The sequence below is a fragment of the Prionailurus bengalensis genome, chromosome B4 (assembly GCF_016509475.1).
Source record: "Prionailurus bengalensis isolate Pbe53 chromosome B4, Fcat_Pben_1.1_paternal_pri, whole genome shotgun sequence".
NCBI lineage: Eukaryota > Metazoa > Chordata > Mammalia > Carnivora > Felidae > Prionailurus > Prionailurus bengalensis.
In genome coordinates this window covers 55030979-55053791 of record NC_057358.1, presented here as the reverse complement: position 1 = coordinate 55053791, position 22813 = coordinate 55030979, and the positions used below count along the sequence as shown (strand labels likewise).

The window sequence follows — 22813 nt, the reverse complement described above, 5'->3', positions numbered from 1 at the left end:
AACTGAAGCTAAATCTTCAGGATGCCTTCAACTGCTTATTCATTCATTCGTTCACCAACACTATTGTACTAGGCACTGAGCTGGGTGTTAAAGACATAAAGATGAATAATAACACTCGCCTTGGCAGTTGCTCAGGGACTAACAGAGAAAAAGCATGGTACCCCGTTATCTTTCCTTGAGGGCAAAGCTGCCCTTGAGAGGATGTACATTTCTAGAGGAACTTCAGAAGGCAGGCACCAGGCCTTACAGACCTTGTCAGCCAACTAGTAGGAAATGGAAGGATATTTCCTGAATTAAGACTGGGGGCTTGGGGATGAGGGGTGGGGGTGGGGGTGGGGGTGGGGGTGGGGGGTAGTCATTGTTGTAGCAAATGAACTTCATCACCAAGAAAGCTGAAAATTGAAAATGCAGGCTTTCTTTCTCTCTCTTTTCTTTTTTTCAGTTTTATTTTTGAAAAACATTCGGAAGCACCAATACTATTCCAGGGGAACGTGCCGCCAACGTCTTGGCTAAGAACGGCGGTCCTCTAAAGTTTATTTCTATTTGCACTAAATGCATCCAAACGAGAGCATGAGAGTCCAGAACAGCCAAAGATGGGCAAGTTGCAGGAATAACGGGGCTTCTGTGTTGAAGAGTCCGTAAACTGTGAGGCTGCAAAGAGCAGAGGCCGCCCTTGCCATCGGAAGGTGACCTCCTCACGTGGGGAGGGAGAGAGCGTGAGCACACTGGAGCCCTTGTCCTTGAAGGGGATTGAGCGAGCCGAGGGGAGGGGTAGGCGGCGATCGGGTTTCCAATCACAATAGAGGAAGCTAAGAGGCTGTGGGGCGTGTGGGCCCCGCCTCCTCCTCTCTCCTTGCAGATCCTGGGCCGGAGGAGACGCTTGCCTCTGACGGTGTCTTCTTCACGCGACACTTACAGCCGTTTCTCTCTGGTAGGTTTCAGCCCAGGACCCCGAGTCCTCGCTCAGGGACACCGGGTGGGGCGTGCAGGGGAGTCCTTGCGTAGCGACACTAGGGAGAGGGACCAAGAAGGACTGCCGCTTTCTGGGGCCTTTCGCCCTGAGCATCCGGCCTGGGCCTTGCTCAACCCCAGGGCGCGGGGGCGGCAGGCCGTGCCCTTCGCTGGGGAACGGGAAGGCAGAGCGAAGGGGCTGCCAGAGCCCCAGGCCTTGTCCTCACCGCCGCAGAGCTCGCCTCCAGCCTGCGCTGTATCAGGGCAGAGACTTGTTGCATTTGCAGCTTGCCCTTGACCGGTTTATGGCGGCCGCATCACCCCCAGTGCCTGCTGCTGGCCGGAGCCCGGACACGTGCTTGAGGAACTAGGGGCGGGAGAGGGAACCCGACAACAGTGAGGGCTGGCTGATCTCCAGCCTGGGTATTGGAATCTACCAGCACGGTAATGGACAAATGCCCCTGCTTTTGCGGGGACGGGGGTGAAGGATTGGCCCTGCGCTCCAGTTGTCACCCGGCCACAGATCCAGGCCTTCTTGGCGATGCAGGCCTATTCTCTTCTTCTGGCCTCCTTTCTGCATGCTTCGGGTGCTTTGTTTACTTGGCCAGCTTTGGGTGTTGAGAGTAAGGAAGGGCTGGAATTTTCCCTAGAGACCTCCTGGGAGATCTGTGTTTGCCGCCTTCCCTTGTGACCTGCTGCTCTCCGGGGGCCCGCGCGGGGAGGAAGAGGTGGCCTGTGGGCGGCAAGCGACGCAAGCTGCAATTAGGGCCCCGGGAGAGCTGGCGGGGGCGAGCGGGCGGGCTGGGACTTGTCTAGTGGAGGAATTATATGGCAAAACATGGCTTTTTAACCGGCCAAAATGGAGGGGTGGACTCCAAAAAGGACCTTTTTACCTGAACCTAAAGCTGTGGTTCATTGGCTCATTTCTAATGATTTATATGCGCCGGGAGGAGGTGGGGGTGGGAAGGATGTCCACCAGCGGAGGCGCTGGACCCGAGGTTGGGATGGAAAGGACGAAGAGTCAGCGACTGTTACCCTTTACCATTCTGTTTTTTATTATTATTTAAAATTTTTTAATGTTTATTTATTTTTGAGAGAGAGAGAGCATGAGCAGGGGAGGAGCAGAGAGAGAGGGAGACAGAATCTGAAGCAGGCTCCAGGCTCCAGAGCCCCACGTGGGGCTGAACCCACAAGCCCACGAGATCATGGCCTGAGCTGAAGTCCCAGGCTTAACCGACTGAGCCACCCAGGCACCCCAACCCTGTTTATCATTCTTTTTCCTTGCAGCCACCACTCAGATCTTGGCACAGACCTGCATATATAATAGAGAACATTTTCTTCTAATTTCTTATAACTCCTATTAAGGAAAAAATTTTAAAGCACTTTTCTCCAGCAAGATCTGAAAGAAAATATGTACTGGCTTCAGTCTCTAAACTGTAGTTTCTGAAGTTTCCAAAATTAATTTAGAAGGTTTGTCTGAACAACTAATCTGTATATAGCAACCGTTTCTGGGCTTTTCCTTTCCACCCTTACTGGATTCTATATACAAGGATCTTAAACCAGCTAGATGTAACGGAGAAAACATGAGTATTTTGTGTCTGTGTTCAACAAGAAAAGATGTGGTATTCATCAGATTCTGCTCAAAATGCAGGACGTGTGTGGATTTCTTTGTAAGACAAAGTGCAATTTGTGGAGACAATTGCACTAGGTTGACTATTTTTTCTTTAGCACTGGTGAGAAAACTGCAAAATAATCACTAAATGTAGTTCCTACAGATGGGGTACAATATTTTGGGCAGGAAAAATAGCTATAGAACAAAATAGTTGTCACATAGTTATCTTCCAAATTCAAGTACTTTATACCAACTTAGAGCCTTACCAACTCAGTTACTTAACATATACAGTTACTAAATGAGGTGTTGTTCCTTAGTCCACTGCAGATGTGAAACAAAAAAGGAGACTGGAAAGCAGGGCACGGTTTGAAATAGTTAAATAGGTACAGTGGACCTGACAATCTAGCATAAAAAGTAAAGAGAAAACTAAAATAATAATGGGTTACTATTATAAGGGATTGTTGCACTGAAGAAAGGGCTTTGTTGAGACCTGTACTCTCTCTCTTTAAGAAGTCAGGGCAGAATATTTTGTGTCCTAAGTTGCCACAGAATTGGCAAACAATTACTGAAGTTTATTTCAGTAACTTTTGCCATTTTAGTTATCCAGAAAATGCCCCTGATTATCTGACGTCACAGATAAATTTGCTGTTACCAGATGGAGTTTTCCAACAGATTTTCCTTTCTTTTTCTTTCTTTCTTTTTTTTTAATGACTGGAACAAAATTACAATTCAAAGGCTGATAGTCTCCTAATGTGACTCCCTGGAAGGAAAATGTATTAAGCGTGTACCTGCCTTCCAGTTAGCTTCCAAGGTGCACTAAGCGGAATTGAGAGTAATATTTCTGAAGATTTTACGTAAACATTCATCACCCTTTTCCTATCACTGTATGGATGTCCAGTACACTGTAACAGGCTTAAATGAGGCTTAAAGTAGAAGAACCATTCTCTATCTTCAAAGAGTGATAATAACCATTAGCAGTAGGAATTATATTCATGACTGGCCATTAATTCTTTTAGACCAAGCTTACATATGGGTTAATATGGGACCCTAATTCAGTTTACATAGTTACATATAAATTCTTTATGAGGGGAATGGAAACAAGTAGGCTAATCTAAATGTAAATATTCATGTCTTTCAGCCAATAAATGAACAGCCACAAGACAAAATTGTTGCAACTTGTTAAATACTAGCACAGAATCACAGGCTGAAGAGAAGCACCCAAATTCTTATGGCTTCGTGGAAATTTTTGTTTTAATGAAATTCTCTATTAAGCAGGCTACATGGTTCTTTAAATAGATTTTGTGTTGGAGAATGTCATTAGGGTAGTTTTCAACCATGCCATAGTTCAGAATTGCAACAGTAACATTTTATGGATTATTCCCATCTGGGTTTCACATGTGGGTGTATGTATAATGTTTTGATTCTTTTCTTACAGGGCACAATGGCAAGTCTTAAGGAAAAACTGATTGCACCAGTGGCAAAAGAAGAGGCAGCCGTCCCAAACAATAAGATCACTGTAGTGGGTGTTGGACAAGTTGGTATGGCATGTGCCATCAGCATTCTGGGAAAGGTACATTTCAAGAACACCATGCATGATAATTTCAGCTTGTGTATACAGTCTCTTTAGGCACTTCATGATTTTATTGTATCTTTTAAAAGATTTTTTTTCCTGAACAATTTTAAATAAGTTATAGACCTTATGACACTTCACCTTTAAATACATGAACATGCATTTACTGAGAATGCTTTCCTTATGTGACCACCATAGAATTACTATACTCAGGGATGTTAACATTGATACAATACTGTTATCTACTGCATAGTATTTGGAGTTAAAATTCTCCCAACTGTTTTATAGCTTCTTACAGTTGTTTTCACCCCAATCCCAAATCATATATTTTATATACTTGACATGTCTCTTCACTCTTCTTTAGTTTGGAACTGTTACTCAGCTTTCTTTGTCTGTCTTATCACTGACAATTTTGTAGAGTGCAAGTCAGTTTTGTAGAATGCCCATCAGTTTATGTTGGTCTGATGTTTCCTTGTAATTAGGTTCAGGTTAAATTTTGGGGTTATTAGGTGACGTCATCTTCTTCTTGGGGCATCACACACATCAGCACGTGACGATCAGCTAGTCTTATTACTGGTAGTGCCCAAGATGCCCTGGTTTGAAGTGATGAGTACAAGATTTCTCCATTGCAGAGGTCCCTTTACCCTACATAATTAATAAATAATCTGCACGGGACTTGGTGAGGTTATAGAAATAACCTTCTAAGCCCTTCAGAGTACATTTCCTAATAGGACATAAATTCTCGCATAATCAATACGGTTATCGGCATCAGGAGATTTAACACTGATGTCATACTGTTAGCACCTTCCACCCCTGCAGACTTTTCCCTATATACCTCCATAGACGTCTGGCTTCCCGTATATATACTCCAGGTAGGTCAGGCCATTGCTTTTTTTAGTCTCCAAGGACTTTTGAGGAAAGCGGTCTTTTCTTATTCACCTCACTGGATTGATTCCTTGAGCTTTCTGAAGGCTGCCTTAAATGTAGGAACCCTGCCCTCCCTAAAAAATGCTGCTTTGCTTTCAGTAGAGTACACTGTCCCTTTGTGTTATATCTGAAGGCTGCCCGAACAACCCTAGCCAAGTATGTTTCTGTTGCAAAGCTTAAATCCTCAAGGAACAATTGTATGCATTATCAAAGAAAACAAGTAAAATATGTAGTACACACCAATGAAGGTTTTCTGCTTTTATACTTTTCTAGGTAGTATTGACTTGGTGCCTGTTATTAGGATGGCTGCTTCCCAAATTGCAGGGAATTGAAGCAATCACAGTTTAGTGCTCACTGTTCATGCCAGTTAAAATGAAAAATATTCCAGCTTACCTGTCTTTTAAAACATTTATCGAATATGTACCATATTGAAAGTATTTTCATAAAACCCCTCATTTTAAACAACAGCCTCACAATGGGAGGTGTTCATATCCTATTTTCAGATGAGGCGGCTGAGGTATAAAGAGATCAAGCATGGGGCGCCTGGGTGGCGCAGTCGGTTAGGCGTCCGACTTCAGCCAGGTCACGATCTCGCGGTCCGGGAGTTCGAGCCCCAGGTCGGTCTCTGGGCTGATGGCCCGGAGCCTGGAGCCTGTTTCTGATTCTGTGTCTCCCTCTCTCTCTGCCCCTCCCCCGTTCATGCTCTGTCTCTCTCTGTCCCAAAAAATAAATAAAAATGTGGAAAAAAAAATTTTTTTAAAGAGATCAAGCAGCCTGCCCGCTGTCACAGAGCCGAAGGGTAGAGGTGTGTTTGTGTTTTGTTTTTTAATTTAAGTAAACTCTACCCTCAACGTGGGGCTTGAACCCTCGACACGGAGATCAGAGTCACATGGTGCACCGCCTGAGAGAACGCAAGTTGCCCCAGTAGAGATGTATTTTCAACGCGGGCTCTGGACTCTTGACCATAGCACCTCCAGTTTCTTTTTATTCTGTGCTAGTATGTAGGCAGTTAAGAACATAAAGGTGTTAGTAAAATACGAGCTAAAGATGTTTCTTTCCTCCTGCTGATCGCAAAATTTGGATCTTTTGGGAAACAGCATCTGAGCCATCATTCCATGAAAAGTACCTCTGGTTTTCATTGCAAACTTAAAATCCCCTTCAGTCAATAGCTTGTGACTGTTTGCAGTTATGTAACACTTTAGCCCAGTTCTAGTGCATGGGAGAACAGCCCCAGCTGCTAACACAGTAGGAGTCTTCTAATTTCAATGCTATGAAGGAGTGGCTGCCTTTATTCAGAGACCATTTTACTAATTAAAAATGTTTAAATCTTATTTTAGTGGGTGAGGATTAAAGTGCTTCAGAATTAGGATTCATAGTTGGTAAGGATTATAAGTGCCACTGATTTAATAGATGAAAAGAATGGTGCCTACTCTGTCAGGGGTTCATATATGACTTCATTTACTCCTCAAAAGCTGGTGGGGCATTGCCATCTCTGTATTACAGTTGGAAAGAAACAAACTAGAAAGGTAAGCCACTTGGTTAAGATCACACAGAGATAGTAAGTTCCTGATCCGGTTTTGAGTCCATCACTGGACTGGTGTGCTTTACAGAGAATACGCATTGCTTTCTCCCCAGGAAGTGAGCCAAGCTGCGGCATCAGAGATAGAGAGGTGAGGAGGCCCACACCTTTGCTAGGCCTGAGAAGGCAACTGAGGCTCCCTGGTACAGTGTCCCATTACCACCAAAAACTCAAGTTATTTTTTGCTTCTTTTGCTCACTTTCCCCATCTTCATTGCCTTTATATTAAATGTAGTAAGCTTTGATAAAAATTGTAGCTCCTGTACTTGAACTTTCCAGTAGCTTCACAGGACATAGGATACAGTTCTCAAAATCTGAAACTTCACAGAGCAAGTTGGTGGAGAGCACACACACCTCCAGGGGGTACCATTCACACAGTGTTAGCAACACTTTTCCCATCTCTGAGTTTATCATTTACCATCTGTCATCTTTCTCCAAAATACCATGCTCATTTCTAAAAAACCCTTTTCCAGGAGTGCCTGGGTGGCTCAGTTGGTTAGATGTCCGACTTCTGCATAGGTCGTGATCTCATAGTTTGTGAGTTTGAGCCCCACATTGGGCTCTATCTATGCTGGCAGCTCAGAGCCTAGAGCCTGCTTTGGATCCTGTGTCTCCCTCTCTCTCTGTCCTTTCCCCACTCTCTCTCTCTCAAAAATAAATGAACATTAAAAAAGAGAGAGAGAGAGAAAAAACCTTTTCCTTCCATTTTCTGTCAGCTGGAATGTTCTACCCTAGACCATCAATGTTGACTTCTTCCTTTTTGATATGCCTTTGTAGGTAGGCAGTCCCTGACTATCCAATATCAAGTTAACTTCCTTCCCAGAAACTTTATTTTACTCATTTATTTTTAAATAATGATCCTAATTCATCAACTACAGTAAATTTTTTTTAACATTTGTTTATTTTTGAGAGACAGAGTGTGCATGGGGGATGGACAGAGAAAAAGGGAGACACAGAATCTGAAGCAGGCTCTAGGCTCTGAGCTGTCAGCACAGAGCCTGGCGTGGGGCTCGAACCCACAAGCTGTGAGATCATGACGTGAGCTGAAGTTGGACACTTAACTGACTGAGCCACCCAGGTGCCCCCCTCTTCGCAGAAACTTTAACATCACCCTTCCTTATGGTCTTTTTTAAATGTTTTTATTTGTTTTATTTATTTTGAGAGAGAGAGAGAAACATGAGAGCGCCTGCAAGCTTGAACAGGGGAGGGGCAGAGAGAATTCAGAGCAGGCTTCCCACCATCGTGGAGTGAGGCTGGATCTCACTGTGAGATCATGACCTGAGCTGAAAGAGCCACCCAAGCATCCCTGCCTTATGGTCTTTATAGAACTTCACCCTCTGTTAGAAATCATCTCAAATTATTTGCTTACTTCCTGTTCCCTGAGATATTCCATGAGAGAAGCGACTTTGCTGAATTTGTTCATTACTGTGTTCCTGATTAGTAGAATAATGTCTGGCACATTTAGTAATCAGTATGTTTACACAAAAATAAATGTTTCTGCTATTCCTAGTAATCACTTACATTTTGTCAAGTTTCGATCATAGCTTTTCCTTTTCCATGGCTTCTATTGCCAAATAGAACTCCTGCCCTACTGCCAATCACAGGCTCTCCATGTTAGCTGCCAAGGGGAGGCTGTGAATATTAACTGCATCATGTTGTCAGGGTCTTGCAGAACTTTCATTCAATGCAAGGTTATCATAAACCCTTAGCCTCAGTGTTGAGCTGCCGTGGAGTATCTATCCTCACTTACAGTCAGCTAGCCGTGTGCTGGTGGTACAGCTACGGCCTGAGAAGTCTCCTAGGAGCAATGCAATTACAGGCCTATTGTGAAGTAGTTTTAAGAGAACAGGACTTGACTTAAAAGTAGGACATCATTAAAATTTGGTACTTGTATAAGAACAGACCGATGAATAACATAGACTGAAAGCCCAGAAAAAGGCCCAAGCAGTATTTACTAATATAATATAAGTAGCATTCCATGAATTACTGAATAAATGGTGCTTGTCCATTTAGTTCATTATTTGGAAAAAGTTATACCTTTTTCTTCCACAAAATTTCATGCAGATTAAGCACTTGAATGTAAAAATGCAACCATCAAATACCAAGGCATTGATGGCAAGTAATTTATTGGCTAAGAAGGTCAAGAGGTAAATATGGCCACCTCTGGTCCACACAGGACTTTAGATTAAAAGGTATTTTTGTTGTATGTTAAACAAAGGGTCAGATTCATCAGTGATGTTCTTGCCTTCTACCTGACCTGTTCCCTTAATAAGATTACTGCTTTCGCAATTAAGCCTTGCTATTTCAAACTGTTTAAAATATGTTAACAGCTTAAGTGAATTCATAGGCTTTATATTACAGGTTATTCCCTGCTTTTTGAAAGCTCCTGTTCCGCCATTTTGCTTTTACTGAAAGACCTCCATTAGTAGCTGTTTTCGCTAACCAAACGAAATCCCAAGAGGGAAACCCTTTTACCTCAAAAAGGTAAAAAAGCAAAAAGCAGTCAGAGTTTATTTTGTTACAGAGGCAGCACACACCCCAAGCAGTGAGTGGCCCCACCAAGCTCCTTCTCTGGGAACCACACCCACTCAGCATCTCAGCCTCAAGCTGCTCAGCTTTGAACTGAGCATCTATGCTGTACCTAAATTGAATTCTGTGCATCTGAGAAAAATGTGTCCTGAGGTATCATAAAAGCCTAAGAGAGGCTATTTTGGGATTTGAGAATTCTCAAAATTTTCCCATATAAGTCCTGAGGTATCATAAAAGCCTAAGAGAGGCTATTTTGGGATTTGAGAATTCTCAAAATTTTCCCATATAAGTTAATGGTAATTGCTTCTGTTTTATGCCGTTTCTGCTTACAAAAGTGTTGATAGAACATTCTACTTTATGATAGCGGGGGAAACCTGTGTATGAACACAGAAGGAGATTTATTTCAGTCCAACAAGTGTTGGTACTTAGTCACATATCTTCTGTTTTGCCTACCCCCACACTCGGAGGATATTCAGTCGTGCAGATGCAGCTAAATTCAGTGCTGCGATTATTTTTTTCAAGTGTTGCATCTCTTCCTTCCTTGCCAGCTGAGGATGAGCTTCTCAGCCAGTTCTCTACACCCACTGGCTGAAACAAAAGACAGGATCTGAGATCCTGTGACATCCTTTTCCACTTAAGCCCGAAATTGTTTTGCCATGCTGACTTTAGCAGCACACATGTGGTGTTACTAAAATAAAAGTGATATTCCGAGTGCTTAGTACTTTGACAGAATATTATGGCTATTATTAATTTATAATGTATTGATTTAAGGTTTAAAAAACACAAATGAGGGTTTGTGGGATCTTGTCAGAGGCTGCAGAGGAACAAAACCATTTAAAAAGTATCAAAACCTATTTTTAAATAAAACTTGCTACCAATCAATGCCAGTATTTGATAGATGTGGAAATGAGAATATAGTTACTCAGTAATCCCCAATTCACAAAATGGTTACTTCATAAATTTGCAAGTCAATCTGTTGCTTGGAATTAACACATTGGGAGGTTCAAGTCTCAGAAACCCTCACAAGCAAGCCTATTATAACTCACTTCTTGAGGCTAGCAAGCCACTGGGATTCTAGAGACTGCACGGTGCTCATTTGTTGGCTTCTACAGGGAGCAGGACCTGCTTTGACTGGTAAACTAAAGGAGGTCAAGTTTTCTTACTGCTTTCTCCCTCTGCTGGCCAGCCCTCCAGACTCCCTGAGTTCCACCTTGGACTACTCTACCTTTCCCTTCAAAGTGCTTTCTGAACCCAATTACCTACCCTTTTCACTATCAACACCCCTCTCCTGTATATCTGATGACACTATCCTTAGAAGCAGTATCTGCATTTTTAAGTGGGCTTCAGTCTTGATATATCATATTAAGCTAATTCTTTTGCTAACAGCCCTGAAGACAGTAAAGGCAAGGACTCTAGTTAATTTTGGTGGGAGGGATAACTACTTTTTACAAAGGTTTCACAAATTTGAAAGCTGAAAGGTTGTTTGGATACATCTAGACTAACAACCTCCCCCCTCCTTACATTTCCAAGAAGAGATCAAGTTCTTACTAAAGTAAATATCATACGTGATTGATAAAAGGATAACCCAAGGCTTTGTTTCTCCCATTCTTCATGTAAAGATATAGAGAACATGTAAACATAAAACATGTTACATATAAAACGTTTTATGGAATATAAAATTATGACACTGGATCAAGATTAGATAGTATATTTGTTGACTTAGACTTTTATTTTGAATGAGTAGCAGAGGATGACAATTGGAATAGAAAACAAGAGAGCTTAGAGAGTGGGGAAGTTTGGGTTGATCACAGGAGAATCTGCTCCTCCTGGACCCTCCCATCCATAGGATGCCTCTTCCTTTCCCCATCATGACAGGTCAGTTCAAGACAACCTGGGGAGTTCAGGCTCCAACCAGGGCTTCAAATTCTACTCTATGCTCAAATTATTGATGGTTTGAACCAAATTTTTCCTCTGAAAAACCCTCCAAACTGGAGGTGACTTTAGTGATGGACACTGCCCAGGGTTGCTTCTGGGTCTGGGTGAATCTTCACCAACCCTCATTAATGGGAAGTCTTGTATATTCTAAGACTACTGTTTAACTGTTGGTTTCATGAGAAATCTTTGTCTACATATTCTTAAAGTGATTTGTATCATGGTAATTGAATCCTAGTTGAGTACTAGAAGGTAAAATTTAGAAAAATCAATGTTTTAAATCTTAATAATCATAATTCAAGACTTTTTCATGCAGTTTAAAGAGCACACCTAACTCCATGGTAGAATTCTCAGGGTTTTTAGACACTTGGTACTTAGCCATTTAAAAGGTCCCTGTTGCGCTTCAGCTGAGGTGCCCTCAAATGGCTTAGGGTTATAACACCTGTTCTTGTGTTTCTAGTCTCTGGCTGATGAACTTGCCCTTGTGGATGTTTTGGAAGATAAACTCAAAGGAGAAATGATGGATCTGCAACATGGGAGCTTATTTCTTCAGACACCTAAAATTGTGGCAGATAAAGGTAGTTGCATTTCATGCCCAAAGTGATCTAATAATAGATGCCCTTACTCTAATATAAAATTACTCTTCTATCCTGGTGAATCTAGCGTTGGTGGTTTTTCTTTCCTTCTCAGTTCAATTCATCCTCAAGGACAAACGCAAGTATTACCTCTATGAATTCTTCCCACATGATTTCCACACATCTGATGCATAACATTTTAGGAAATTGTATCATAATGCTTTTTATGTGTATCTGAGAACAAGAATGTTTTAGACCCCCAAAAATATGTGCACAGAGTAATTGGAGTGCTTTGAAGAAGCAAAATAAAATTCATATTGTGTCCCTGTTCTGGGTTAACACATGTATGCAGTGATATTGCCACCATAGCAGTATCTAAAGAAGAAATGTGGGCCTCAAAATAATCTCTTACTCATAGCTGCTCTTCATTGAATTACTAGTGTCTGGGTACTGTGAATTTTGAATTTTGAATTTTTTGAATATCACATTTTACCTCATTTTCCCAACCAGCCTATGAGAGATAGATCTTATTACCTTCTTGTTGTAAGAAGAAACTGATAAAAATATTAATAATCATCAAAAGTCACATAGCAATACAGTTTATGATGTGACTCAACCATAGCTATTGAATCTAATGATCACAATCAGGTCAAAATGTCTACATTTTGGGAAGTGTGGCACACTTCCTTGAGGAAGAAAATATTCTCCAGAGAAACACAGCTGCTAAAAGTGAATAGGCTTCCTCAAAATATTGAGTATTAGTAATTAGTTCCCAGCCAACAACAAATTAGTTTCTCTGCCTTCCTTCCCCTTCATAGATTGGATTAACATTACAAACCTAGAAGTATCCTTAAGTCCCTTTTTTTGTTGGAGGGCTGCCTGTTGAACTTTGGACTCACTGTTCCTGTTTTATCAAATTACTAGCAATCTAATATTCTCTAAAGTCAACAGCATTTTGAATTTGTTAGCCAGAAACATAATTTAAGGCCTTCTTTATTTCCCCGGTCCATTCTCCAAGCCAGTTGGATTGCTTCTATGTAGCTCAAAGAGGAAGAAGTCATTTCTCTTGAGCATCGGACTTCAAATCCTTATAATATTGAATTCTTGCATACGTAATTCTTACATAAGTTCTAGAAGCTTCTGTATGTTCAGTTTCTAGAGTATCTCATACATGATGTATTTTGATGCAGAGTTGTATTTAAAGTACCTTCTCTTTTTCCTCCTCTTCTTCAAGATTACTCTGTGACTGCCAATTCTAAGATTGTGGTGGTAACCGCAGGAGTCCGCCAGCAGGAGGGGGAGAGCCGGCTCAACCTGGTGCAGAGGAATGTTAACGTCTTCAAATTCATTATTCCTCAGATAGTCAAGTACAGTCCTGATTGTATCATAATTGTGGTCTCCAATCCAGGTATTTTATTACAGTGATGTCTTCAGGTTCATTCCTGTTAAGTTAAATGTTTTGGGGTTTTGTTTTATTTTGTTTTTTGGCTTAAAAAAATATGTTCTAGTATTTGACTAGCAGAATCAATTCTTGAAGTAAACTTGTGTCTTCTGTTATTGACCACAAAAGACTAGTGTTTTCAAAACAAATGGCAGAGTCTGAGGCCAAATGTTTAAAACTGTGAGAAGAGTTCTGTATAAAACAGTTGCATCTGTTTCTTTCATCAGAGTTTGTTGCAGAGTCTAGAAGCTTTTTAAATTTTCTAGGAAGATTATCCTGGGATTTGTAATGAAACATTGAAAGGTGGCTTCTATTTGTAAGAAACATTTTAGCATATTTGACCTTCTGCTGGCCAAAAAGTGTGTTCTAGTGGCATTGAATTTGAGAGTAGCTTAAAAGCCATTAGTCAGTCTAATTTTAAAGATAGAAATAGACTATCTTGATGGACAAATACATGCTAATGCCAAATGTTACTTGCTTTTTTCGTTAAATCAACATTTGCAAAATAAACATTAAAACTTCTGGTTAGAGAGGACTAAAACTTCTGGTTAGAAAGAATTGCATTATTTCATCTCAATAGTCAGAAGCCACTCTCTGTTTCACACTTGTGTCTATAATTTGCCATCAAACATACTGTTTATTGGTGAGCATAGTAGATACATTGATAAAATGATAAAACCAATGGTTTCTGACACTTCACGTTGAGAAAGATTGTGAATAAGAACCAGGAGAATCCTTATGGCTTGGGGAATATTGAGACTTGGGAATCAGCAAGGATAGAGATTCTATTAGTATTATTGTCGGCAATCCTGGATGGGGGTTACTAAATAGCTCACTCTTATATATGAAACTTGTTGCAAGTACATAGTGGCAGATAGGCTTGGAACAGGAGTAGCAGATAGCTGGCACTCAGGAAGTTGCTGTATCCTGTGCCTAACGCAGACATTATTAACTGGTTATACAACTTTCCAGGTATAGCTTCAAAGTCTTAACTCTCCAGAGAGTTACTCCCACCCAATCAAAGTTGCCAAGGAAGAGTTTATAATATCCCATCCAAAATGACCTTAAAATATCATAACCAAGGTCTATATATGTGTGGAGGTGGAGATTGCAACATTAACCTCTTGCCTTCCTTGTGTGCACATTTTATCCTTTTGACAGCTTAGCCTGTAAGTGCTGTGATCCTGTCTAGACCAGCAAGTTTTACTCTACAAAGTCTCAGGGCTGTGCCACATCAGGATAGAAGTTCTATCCTAGACGTCCTTTCATTAAATACTACAAAATGTAAATCCTTGTATTATCACAATTGCTTACTGATTAGTATTTTGTGCCCAGGAAAATATGTAGTAGTGTGTCTTAGTAATTTAGTAACCGATGGTTTTTGGGTTACGATGACATTTATTACTGTCATGGAACATTACAATCGGAAGAAATTTATGGGACGATCTGGATCTCTCTTACCTCCATTATCCCCAAACTCTGTAAAGTCAGTGTTCACATCTTTCTGGCTGCATCTCAGTTGAAGGCTGGAAAAGTTGGGGAGGAGGAAGCTCCTCCCCATAATTGATGTAGCAGTTGAAATCAGTTTTGATTTAGTCACATATTTTTTTAAACCTTTTAGTGGATATTCTTACATATGTTACCTGGAAGCTAAGTGGACTGCCCAAACACCGTGTGATTGGAAGCGGGTGTAATCTGGATTCTGCTAGATTTCGTTATCTTATGGCTGAAAAACTTGGCATTCATCCCAGCAGCTGCCATGGATGGATTTTGGGAGAACATGGCGACTCAAGTGGTAAAGAAAAAATCCATAATATTCTTATGTGTACTTATGGTATTATTCTTGCCATTCTGAATTTTTTGTTTTTCAGTTTAATTTTTCTATTATTTTCACATACTTCATGTTACAAATAAGTAATTTGTGGGAGAATATTTTGATAGTGACTAAGTAAATATGTATACATTCCTCATCAGTTTTTTGCCTGCTAAGTTTAATATTCATTGATAATTCTTTATTAAATAAATTGTTACTATAGTTGTCAGACACAATATTCAATCATTCCTTCTCTATTTATTATGTTCTACTGTAAAAGAGAGCTTTATCTTCCCCAGTTATGTATTCATTTACTTATATAGATGTGAACTCATATTTCTTTATTTTATTCCACAAATGTTCTCTTGCTGTCATCGTAATGCAGAAATTGTCCCAGATTAGGCAAGTAACAGGCTCTTCAAACTGGCTCCTGTGTCTTTTTGACATATCCCAGCATTTTTTGAGCACTTCTTTGTGTCTGGGACAGTAAAGTACACCACATTGGTGTTATACTTATTGGTGCTATACCTCCCTGTTCCCTGCACGTGCCGTGTTTCCTTCGAGGAGGAATGGTGTTTAGAAACCAAGATCTCCTAGGTTTGCTCATGATCCTGGTATGTCTCTGCTTCTAGGTCCTATCAGTGGACAGAGGTGTTATATCCATTATTTTTATTGAAGGGGGAATAAATGGGTAACAAAAGCTTTTACATAACCAGTGTGCTATTCTATAGTGTAAAATAAATCTTGCTTTAAATTAAACCTGATTTGGGGGCACCTGGTTGACTTTGTCGGTAGAGCATCCAACTCTTGATCTTGACCCTGGGGTCGTGAGTTCAAGCTCCACAGTAGGCATGGAGACTACTTGAAAAAAAAGAAATGAGGAAAAAAAATGAAATCTGATTTTTAATAAGTCATTAATAACTGTCATTTAAGTAGGAAAAGATCATTTGGTAAATATCTCAAATATGTTTTTAGGAATTTAAAAAGAATTGTTGGACATAAATTAATCATTATAAAAAGACCGACATTAAAGTTATATTGCACTCCAATTCTTTTATAATGCTTTTTTTGAAACAGTTAAAAAAACATTTCTTTAAGTTAATATTTCTCCTTTCATTTAAGTTAATAATTCTGTTCCATGGGATACAGAAATATTAAATAAATAGGGCTGGTTCAGTCGGAAGAGCATCCAACTCTTGATCTCAGGGTCATGAGACCTGAGTTCAAGCCCTGCATTGAGCTCCACTCTGGGTGTGGTGCCTACCATATATATATATATATATATATATATATATATATATATGTGTGTGTGTGTGTGTGTGTGTGTATATACACACGTATCTATGTATATATGTATATGGCATATACATGTGTGTATATACACATATATACATACGTACATACATAGGTATGTATATATGTGTATATATACACACATATATCTAAAATTTAAAAATAGGGGTGCCTGGGTGGCTCAGTTGGTTGAGTGTCCGACTCTTGGTTCAGCTCAGGTCATGATCTCATGGTCCGTGAGTTTGAGCCCCACGTTAGACTCTGTGCTGACAGTGCAGAGCCTGCTCTCTCTCTCTCTCTCTCTCTCTCTGCCCCTCCTCCCCTGCTCACTTTCTCTGTCTCTCTCAAAGTAAATAAACTTTAAAAAAATTTTTAATTAAAAATTTAAAAAATAGGGGCGCCTGGGTGGCGCAGTCGGTTAAGCGTCCGACTTCAGCCAGGTCACGATCTCGCGGTCCGTGAGTTTGAGCCCCGCGTCAGGCTCTGGGCTGATGGCTCGGAGCCTGGAGCCTGTTTCCGATTCTGTGTCTCCCTCTCTCTCTGCCCCTCCCCCGTTCATGCTCTGTCTCTCTCTGTCCCAAAAATAAATAAACGTTGAAAAAAAAAAAATTTAAAAAATATTAAAATAAAATTTAAAAATAAACTTAAAACATTTTTAAATGAATCGATATTTCTATTCCAAACCATTTGATGTAAAAACACTTATGAACAATTCTGATTTTATCTTATAACTTTTAAGCCTATTAAACTAAAATACATTGTGTAGGCTAATGGTGTAAAACTGTAATTGTCCACAATACTTTAATACTGATGATCGTCTTTATTTTACTACATTCATATCTGTCCTATTTGCAAGGAACTATTTTCTCCCTAAAAGGTTAAGGTATAAATTTTCTTTTGAATTTAGTGAGAGTATAATGTGATTTTAGTTAAGCATTTGCTTTGGTGTAAGAATTTGGACTTGTGACTATTGTATTTGTGCTTTTTTATATAATCATGCTAATTATTATTCAGGCACCTTGTACCACTTCATTTGAGAGTTCCTAATATCCAAGGATTTGCTTGAATTTACAGCCTATATAAAAAACTCTCTAGTGTACAGTGAAAATTCAATCAATGCTAGTTATTATACTGTGTGGTTATTAGAACCACACATCTAGAAGTGATAGTATGTGTCCTACAGTTTAAGGCTTGCATCATAATGAAGAAGATAAGGCAAAGCAGGAGTAGTGGCTTATTAAAGATCCTTCAGCAGTTAGTGGCATATCCAAAAGTAGAATCATGTCTTCTGACTCCTATCCAGTCTTCTATTCACTCATCACTGTCATTTTTTCTGAAACGCTTTTTTTTTTCTATTTCCACATTGGACCTGTATTGTGTACAACCCTGACATTGATTATGTAGATTTCATAGTTTCATCAAAAGCCATGAGAGTACCTTAGTTTTCCCAAGAATTAGCCTGAGTTCACAGAAGTGGTGGACTTAAAAGGGAGTCTTGTTTGGGCATGGGTAGCTTTGCCCTTCATAGCTAGTTTTAGCCATACTAGACTTCACCCATGCTTTTGCTCATATTTCCTGAGTTTACAGTGCTCTCCTCCAAAGGTCCCTGAGGAACCATACTTATTTCTCAAGCTCCTCTTCAAATGCTTATTTTTTGTAGCCCCCTTTTTTTAATGTTTATTTTTGAGCAGGGGAGGGGCAGAGAGAGAGGGGGACAGACGATCCGAAGTGGGCTCTACACTGACAGCAGAGAGCCAGATGTGGGGCTCAAACTCACGAACCACGAGATGAGCCAGAGTCGGATGCTCAACCAACAGCCACCCAGGCATCCCTTTGCAGCCCTTTCTGACACCCTTTACCCTTAAATTAAAGCAGACTCTTACGTTTTATTATCCTTTCTCCATACTTCCGTGATAGCTCATCCCATTGCTTTACTTTCCTTTACCTGCTTCTCCCAGTAAATTCTGAGCTTGTCAACAGCACAGAACACGTCCTCATTCATTTTTGTACATCTGCCTCTTTAATATAATATATACTTTTGGCTGGGTAAAGGTAAGGCTGGCGCAGGTAAGGGTGTTCTTACGCATCAAGCCCTCCAAAAGATGTAGTCAGTCACTGATAGACCTTTGCTGTGCCTCTGGAGGCATTCCTGGAACTATTTGATCCAGTTAGGACCAGAAAAATTCACTGTGGTTACATGGAGTTTCGTTCAAGGGATGGACTAAAGTTGGGACATGAAAAGAGATAATTAGAGTATATTTGGACCTTATCATAGGATTTTTTTTAAACTTTGCTCCAGAAGAAAGAGGTTTATTATGTAAGAAAAATAAGTAGGAAGTTAACAGTTTCTCAAATCTAAAGTTTAGGGTAGTCCTGAACTGAAACCCATTGTGATTTCACAAACCTAGAGGGAGGCAAGGAGTTTCATATTCTCTGTAAGTAATGACACAATAATTCTGTGTTGCACCAAAATGGTTGAAAGTTAAAATGTCAAATGTGTGGCTGTTTGAAAGCACATGTCTGCCTTTGGGGGAAAGTTTACTGGGCCATTTGTCTTGGGAGCAGTTTCAGGGGGAATTCACTAAGTTGCCTCTGAGGTGAAATCTGAGCTAAGAGAAGAAAATAGGTTTTAAAATAGTGTCAGAAATCTATGAAATGTTTATCCTTTTTCTCCAGTGGCTGTTTGGAGTGGAGTGAATGTGGCAGGCGTTTCTCTGCAGGAACTGAACCCGGAAATGGGAACAGACAATGACAGTGAAAATTGGAAGGAAGTGCATAAGATGGTGGTTGAAAGGTAAGTAGGGAGGGGTTGATTTAAAATGGTTAGTTTCATCTTTATTCAGATAAAATTAAGCTGCCATATAAGTCCCCCTAGGGAAAGCAAATATTTTTCTGGAGAAATTCTGTTATATAGGGAACAGGAGCAAAATGCGGAATTAACAAGTGAGAAGGGAGAAAGGCTTCCCAATTGTCTCTTATCGATAAATAACGTTGACTTAACCTAGAACCTGGACACTGTCTCGTCATTGCCTAAAATGAATGCTTTCTGATTGATTGCTAAAAGTATGAAAGCTGTGCTGTATTTACCTTTCCACACTTAACTAAAGAGGTCTCCCTCTTTAATATCTCTCTCTCTTTTTTTTTTTTTAAACTAACCATCTTCCCTTCTGTGACCTTCATGCTTATAAAATAAGGTTTCATTCTGGAATAGAGTAAAGGATTATGGGCTTGGATTCAAATCACGACACTGGCACTAACTACAGTCTTGCAGAAGCCATTTAACTTTGAAGTTAAATCTCAGTTTTGTCCCCTGTAAAGTCATATGGTAATAGAATTATTATAAAAATTGAGTCACAAACACATACATAACACTGGTGAGCATTTAATAAATGTTGGCTGTTATTATTTGCAGAGAATTGCTACAAGACTTTCTCAAACATGGAATTGTTTTGCTTAGTTTAAACGTAATGATTTTTTTTTTGAGGAAAAGATTATTTAAAACTGTGAATAGATTATTTAAAACTTAGCATTTCAGTTAACGTAATCCCTTTATTTTACAAATGAGAAAACTGGGACTCACCCTAGTAATATAACTTGCACAAGGTCTCCTAGCCAGTGATTGCATTAAATGCCAGTTTCCTAAATTCTAATCTTGGTTACTCCTGCTACACCATGACCAGAGCCATTGTGGGTTTCAAGGTGTAAATTTTAAGCTCAGAAAATTGCCAAGCAAGGTATTGTCTTCACTGTGCTGTTACCTTAGTTAGTCATAGTATTCTAGGTGACAGTAAGTGGGACCTCAAAATCAAGGTATATTTTGTCCTTGGAATATGAAGGTCCTTTTATTTTCATTGTTTCCTGATTTCCTTAATAACTTTGGGAATATTTATGTTTATGAATATGAAAACTTGTTGGAAAAAATATTTTTACCACTGTGACTTTGTAAATATTCATGCATATAATAAGCTGTTTAAATTTATCAAAACATTCATATAAGAGCCTTCTAGGTAGTGTTTATAACTTTAAACATTTTTACATGTATGTTAAGTCATTTAACAGACTTGTAAAATAGATACCATTGTTATCTTCATTTTATAGAAGAGGACACTGAGATAAGAAAGGTTTACTGAAGATTGCACAGTTAATAAGAGACAGAGCAGAAGCCAAATCCAGAGTCCAGTTTCAGTAATTATTAAGTCTGATTTCAATGATCTCTTTATGATTCTTTCTTTCCTTAGTGCCTATGAAGTCATCAAGCTAAAAGGATATACCAACTGGGCTATTGGATTAAGTGTGGCTGATCTCATTGAATCCATGTTGAAAAATCTATCCAGGATTCATCCAGTGTCAACAATGGTGAAGGTAAGAGAAACTGTAACAAATATAATATTTTTAGTATTATATTCTATGAATAGATTTATTTAAAGAAGGACAAGATAGTCTGATTTTTTCTGAATCTCAAAAGTTTTATGGAAATTTCTTTTTTCCCCTTGTTATTAAATATTAACTGTGAATCTTTTTTGACACATTCTCAAAATGTATAATAGCTCAAGTTGACATATTAATCTATAGATTGCCTTTGCAGTATCTGATACCTTAGCAAATTTAGTTCAGTTTAAAAGCTATGATATACCTCAGTAGAAAATGATTATTTTTCAATAAAATTAAGATTGTATTAAAACATTGTGTGACTTAACTGATTCATTTTCCACAAGTTAGTGGCAGGGGTGAAAACATAAGAGGAAAATGCAGTAGATTAAACGAAATATGCAAAAGAAAGATATAGAAGTATTTAGTGGTAAAGTGTGGTATCAGGTGTTTGTGGTTTTTTTAAATACTATAGCAAAACTTAAAATAAGTATGGCAAAAATTTGATAACTCCATTCAGACTTGGAGTGCATGTTTGGAATTTGTTTATCTCTATTTTGATGTATGTTCAAAAATGTGTTTTTATTTATTTTTTAAATATTTATTTATTTTGAGAGAGAGAAAGAGAGAGTGTGAGTGGAGGAGGGGCAGAAAGAGGAGGGAGAACCCCAAGCAGGCTCCATGCCACCAGCACAGAGCCCAACACAAGTTTCAATCTCACAAACTGTGAGATCATGACCTGGAGCCAAAATCAAGATCAGATGCTTAACTGACTGAGCCACCCAAGTACCCTGTATATACAAAAATTTTGGAATTAAAAGTTTAAAAAATAGGAGCACCTGGCTGGCTCAGTTGGGAGAGCATGTGACTCTTGATCTTAGGATTGTGAGTTCGAACCCCACGTTGGGTGTAGAGATTAAATAAATAAACTTTTTAAAAAGTTTAAAAATATATATAAAAGTAACTTGTTTGATATAATTAAATAATCCAGTTAGTTATATGGTTAAATTAACCCTGTGAATAAATTGATTGCTTTATAGAAACTGATAAAGTATTTTGGAAATTGTACTATTTTTTCAGCAACTCTTGGATGTTGCAGAAATCTTGCCTCTGAGTGGCTTCCAATTACTTATTGGAATTAAGTGGCTTCCAATTACTTCCAATTACTTATTCTTGGTCAGCTATCATCTGAAATTCCTGAACTAAATAATTTTTAAAAATTTAGGATTTCATGAAAAGCAGCCCATTAAGAAACACATTAGAGTGCAATTTAATGTGAAGACATATATGAAATTTTATTAAAGTATATCTAAGCAGAGAGGGATGTGTCAATAAATGTAATAAAGTACTTACTACTTTCTTAGAAATTTCTAGTTTTATCCTTTATTTTGTATATTCTTTGTATAAAATCAAATTCAAAATTTAAGTATTTAGAAAATATAGGCCTGTAAGTGTTGAAAATTAAAGGATGAATTTGTGTTTATCTTAATTCCTACATTTCTTTCTGTTTAAACATAGGATCTGTGATCATTCTTATCTGTGGTTTCATTTCTTAGTCTGTATTTCTCTTGTTCTGGCAGGGAATGTATGGGATTGAGAATGAAGTCTTCCTGAGCCTTCCATGCATCCTGAACGCTAGGGGATTAACCAGTGTTATCAACCAGAAGCTGAAGGATGATGAGGTGGCTCAGCTCAAGAAAAGTGCCGATACTTTGTGGGACATCCAGAAAGACCTAAAAGACCTGTGACTTCTGGCTTCTAAGCTATAGAAATTTAAAACTACAATGTGATTAACTGTGAGCCTTTAGTTTTTCATCCGTATACATGGATCACAGTTTGCTTTTATCCTGCTAAATATGTGAATCTGGGCTCACAGAATCAAAGCCCATGCTTGGTTTAGTGCTTGCAATATGAGCCCTTGAACAAATAAAATTATCTTAGTGTGCTTCTGTTTCTGGGATTATTTCTTTAGTGACTTCTGAAAGATTTCAGTCAATATTTCAAATAATTCTTCCCCCCTCATAAAATTTCCTAAATTTGATCATCTCACTCCATTTTCTACATTTGTTCCTCCAAACAGCATGCTCTTTGTTACAATATATGACATGATTTTGTTACTGTCATCTTAAGAATATGATTACCCTTTTATTTTTAGAGACATAATTTTTTTAGAGCAATTTTAAGTTTACAACAAAATTGAGAGGAAGGTATAGTGATTTCCTGG

General features: G+C 39.0%; 1 protein-coding gene across 1 annotated transcript; it reads left to right on the top strand.

Annotated features, from left to right (window-relative positions):
* The first annotated feature begins 727 nt into the window (after positions 1-727).
* LDHB (lactate dehydrogenase B) lies at positions 728-22534 on the top strand. Its single transcript, XM_043564509.1, has 8 exons — positions 728-931; positions 3999-4133; positions 11560-11677; positions 12909-13082; positions 14737-14910; positions 18898-19015; positions 20460-20583; positions 22170-22534. Exons 2-8 carry the CDS (start codon positions 4005-4007, stop codon positions 22335-22337), a joined length of 1005 nt encoding a protein of 334 aa, XP_043420444.1. The 5' UTR covers positions 728-931; positions 3999-4004; the 3' UTR covers positions 22338-22534.
* Positions 22535-22813: the final 279 nt, after the last annotated feature.

Coding starts and splice junctions, on each gene's coding strand:
- LDHB (XM_043564509.1), top strand. CDS start 4,005: ATGGCAAGTCTTAAGGAAAAACTGATTGCACCAGTGGCAAAAGAAGAG. Junction 4,134..11,559: donor CCATCAGCATTCTGGGAAAG/GTACATTTCAAG, acceptor TTGTGTTTCTAG/TCTCTGGCTGATGAACTTGC. Junction 20,584..22,169: donor CAGTGTCAACAATGGTGAAG/GTAAGAGAAACT, acceptor TTGTTCTGGCAG/GGAATGTATGGGATTGAGAA.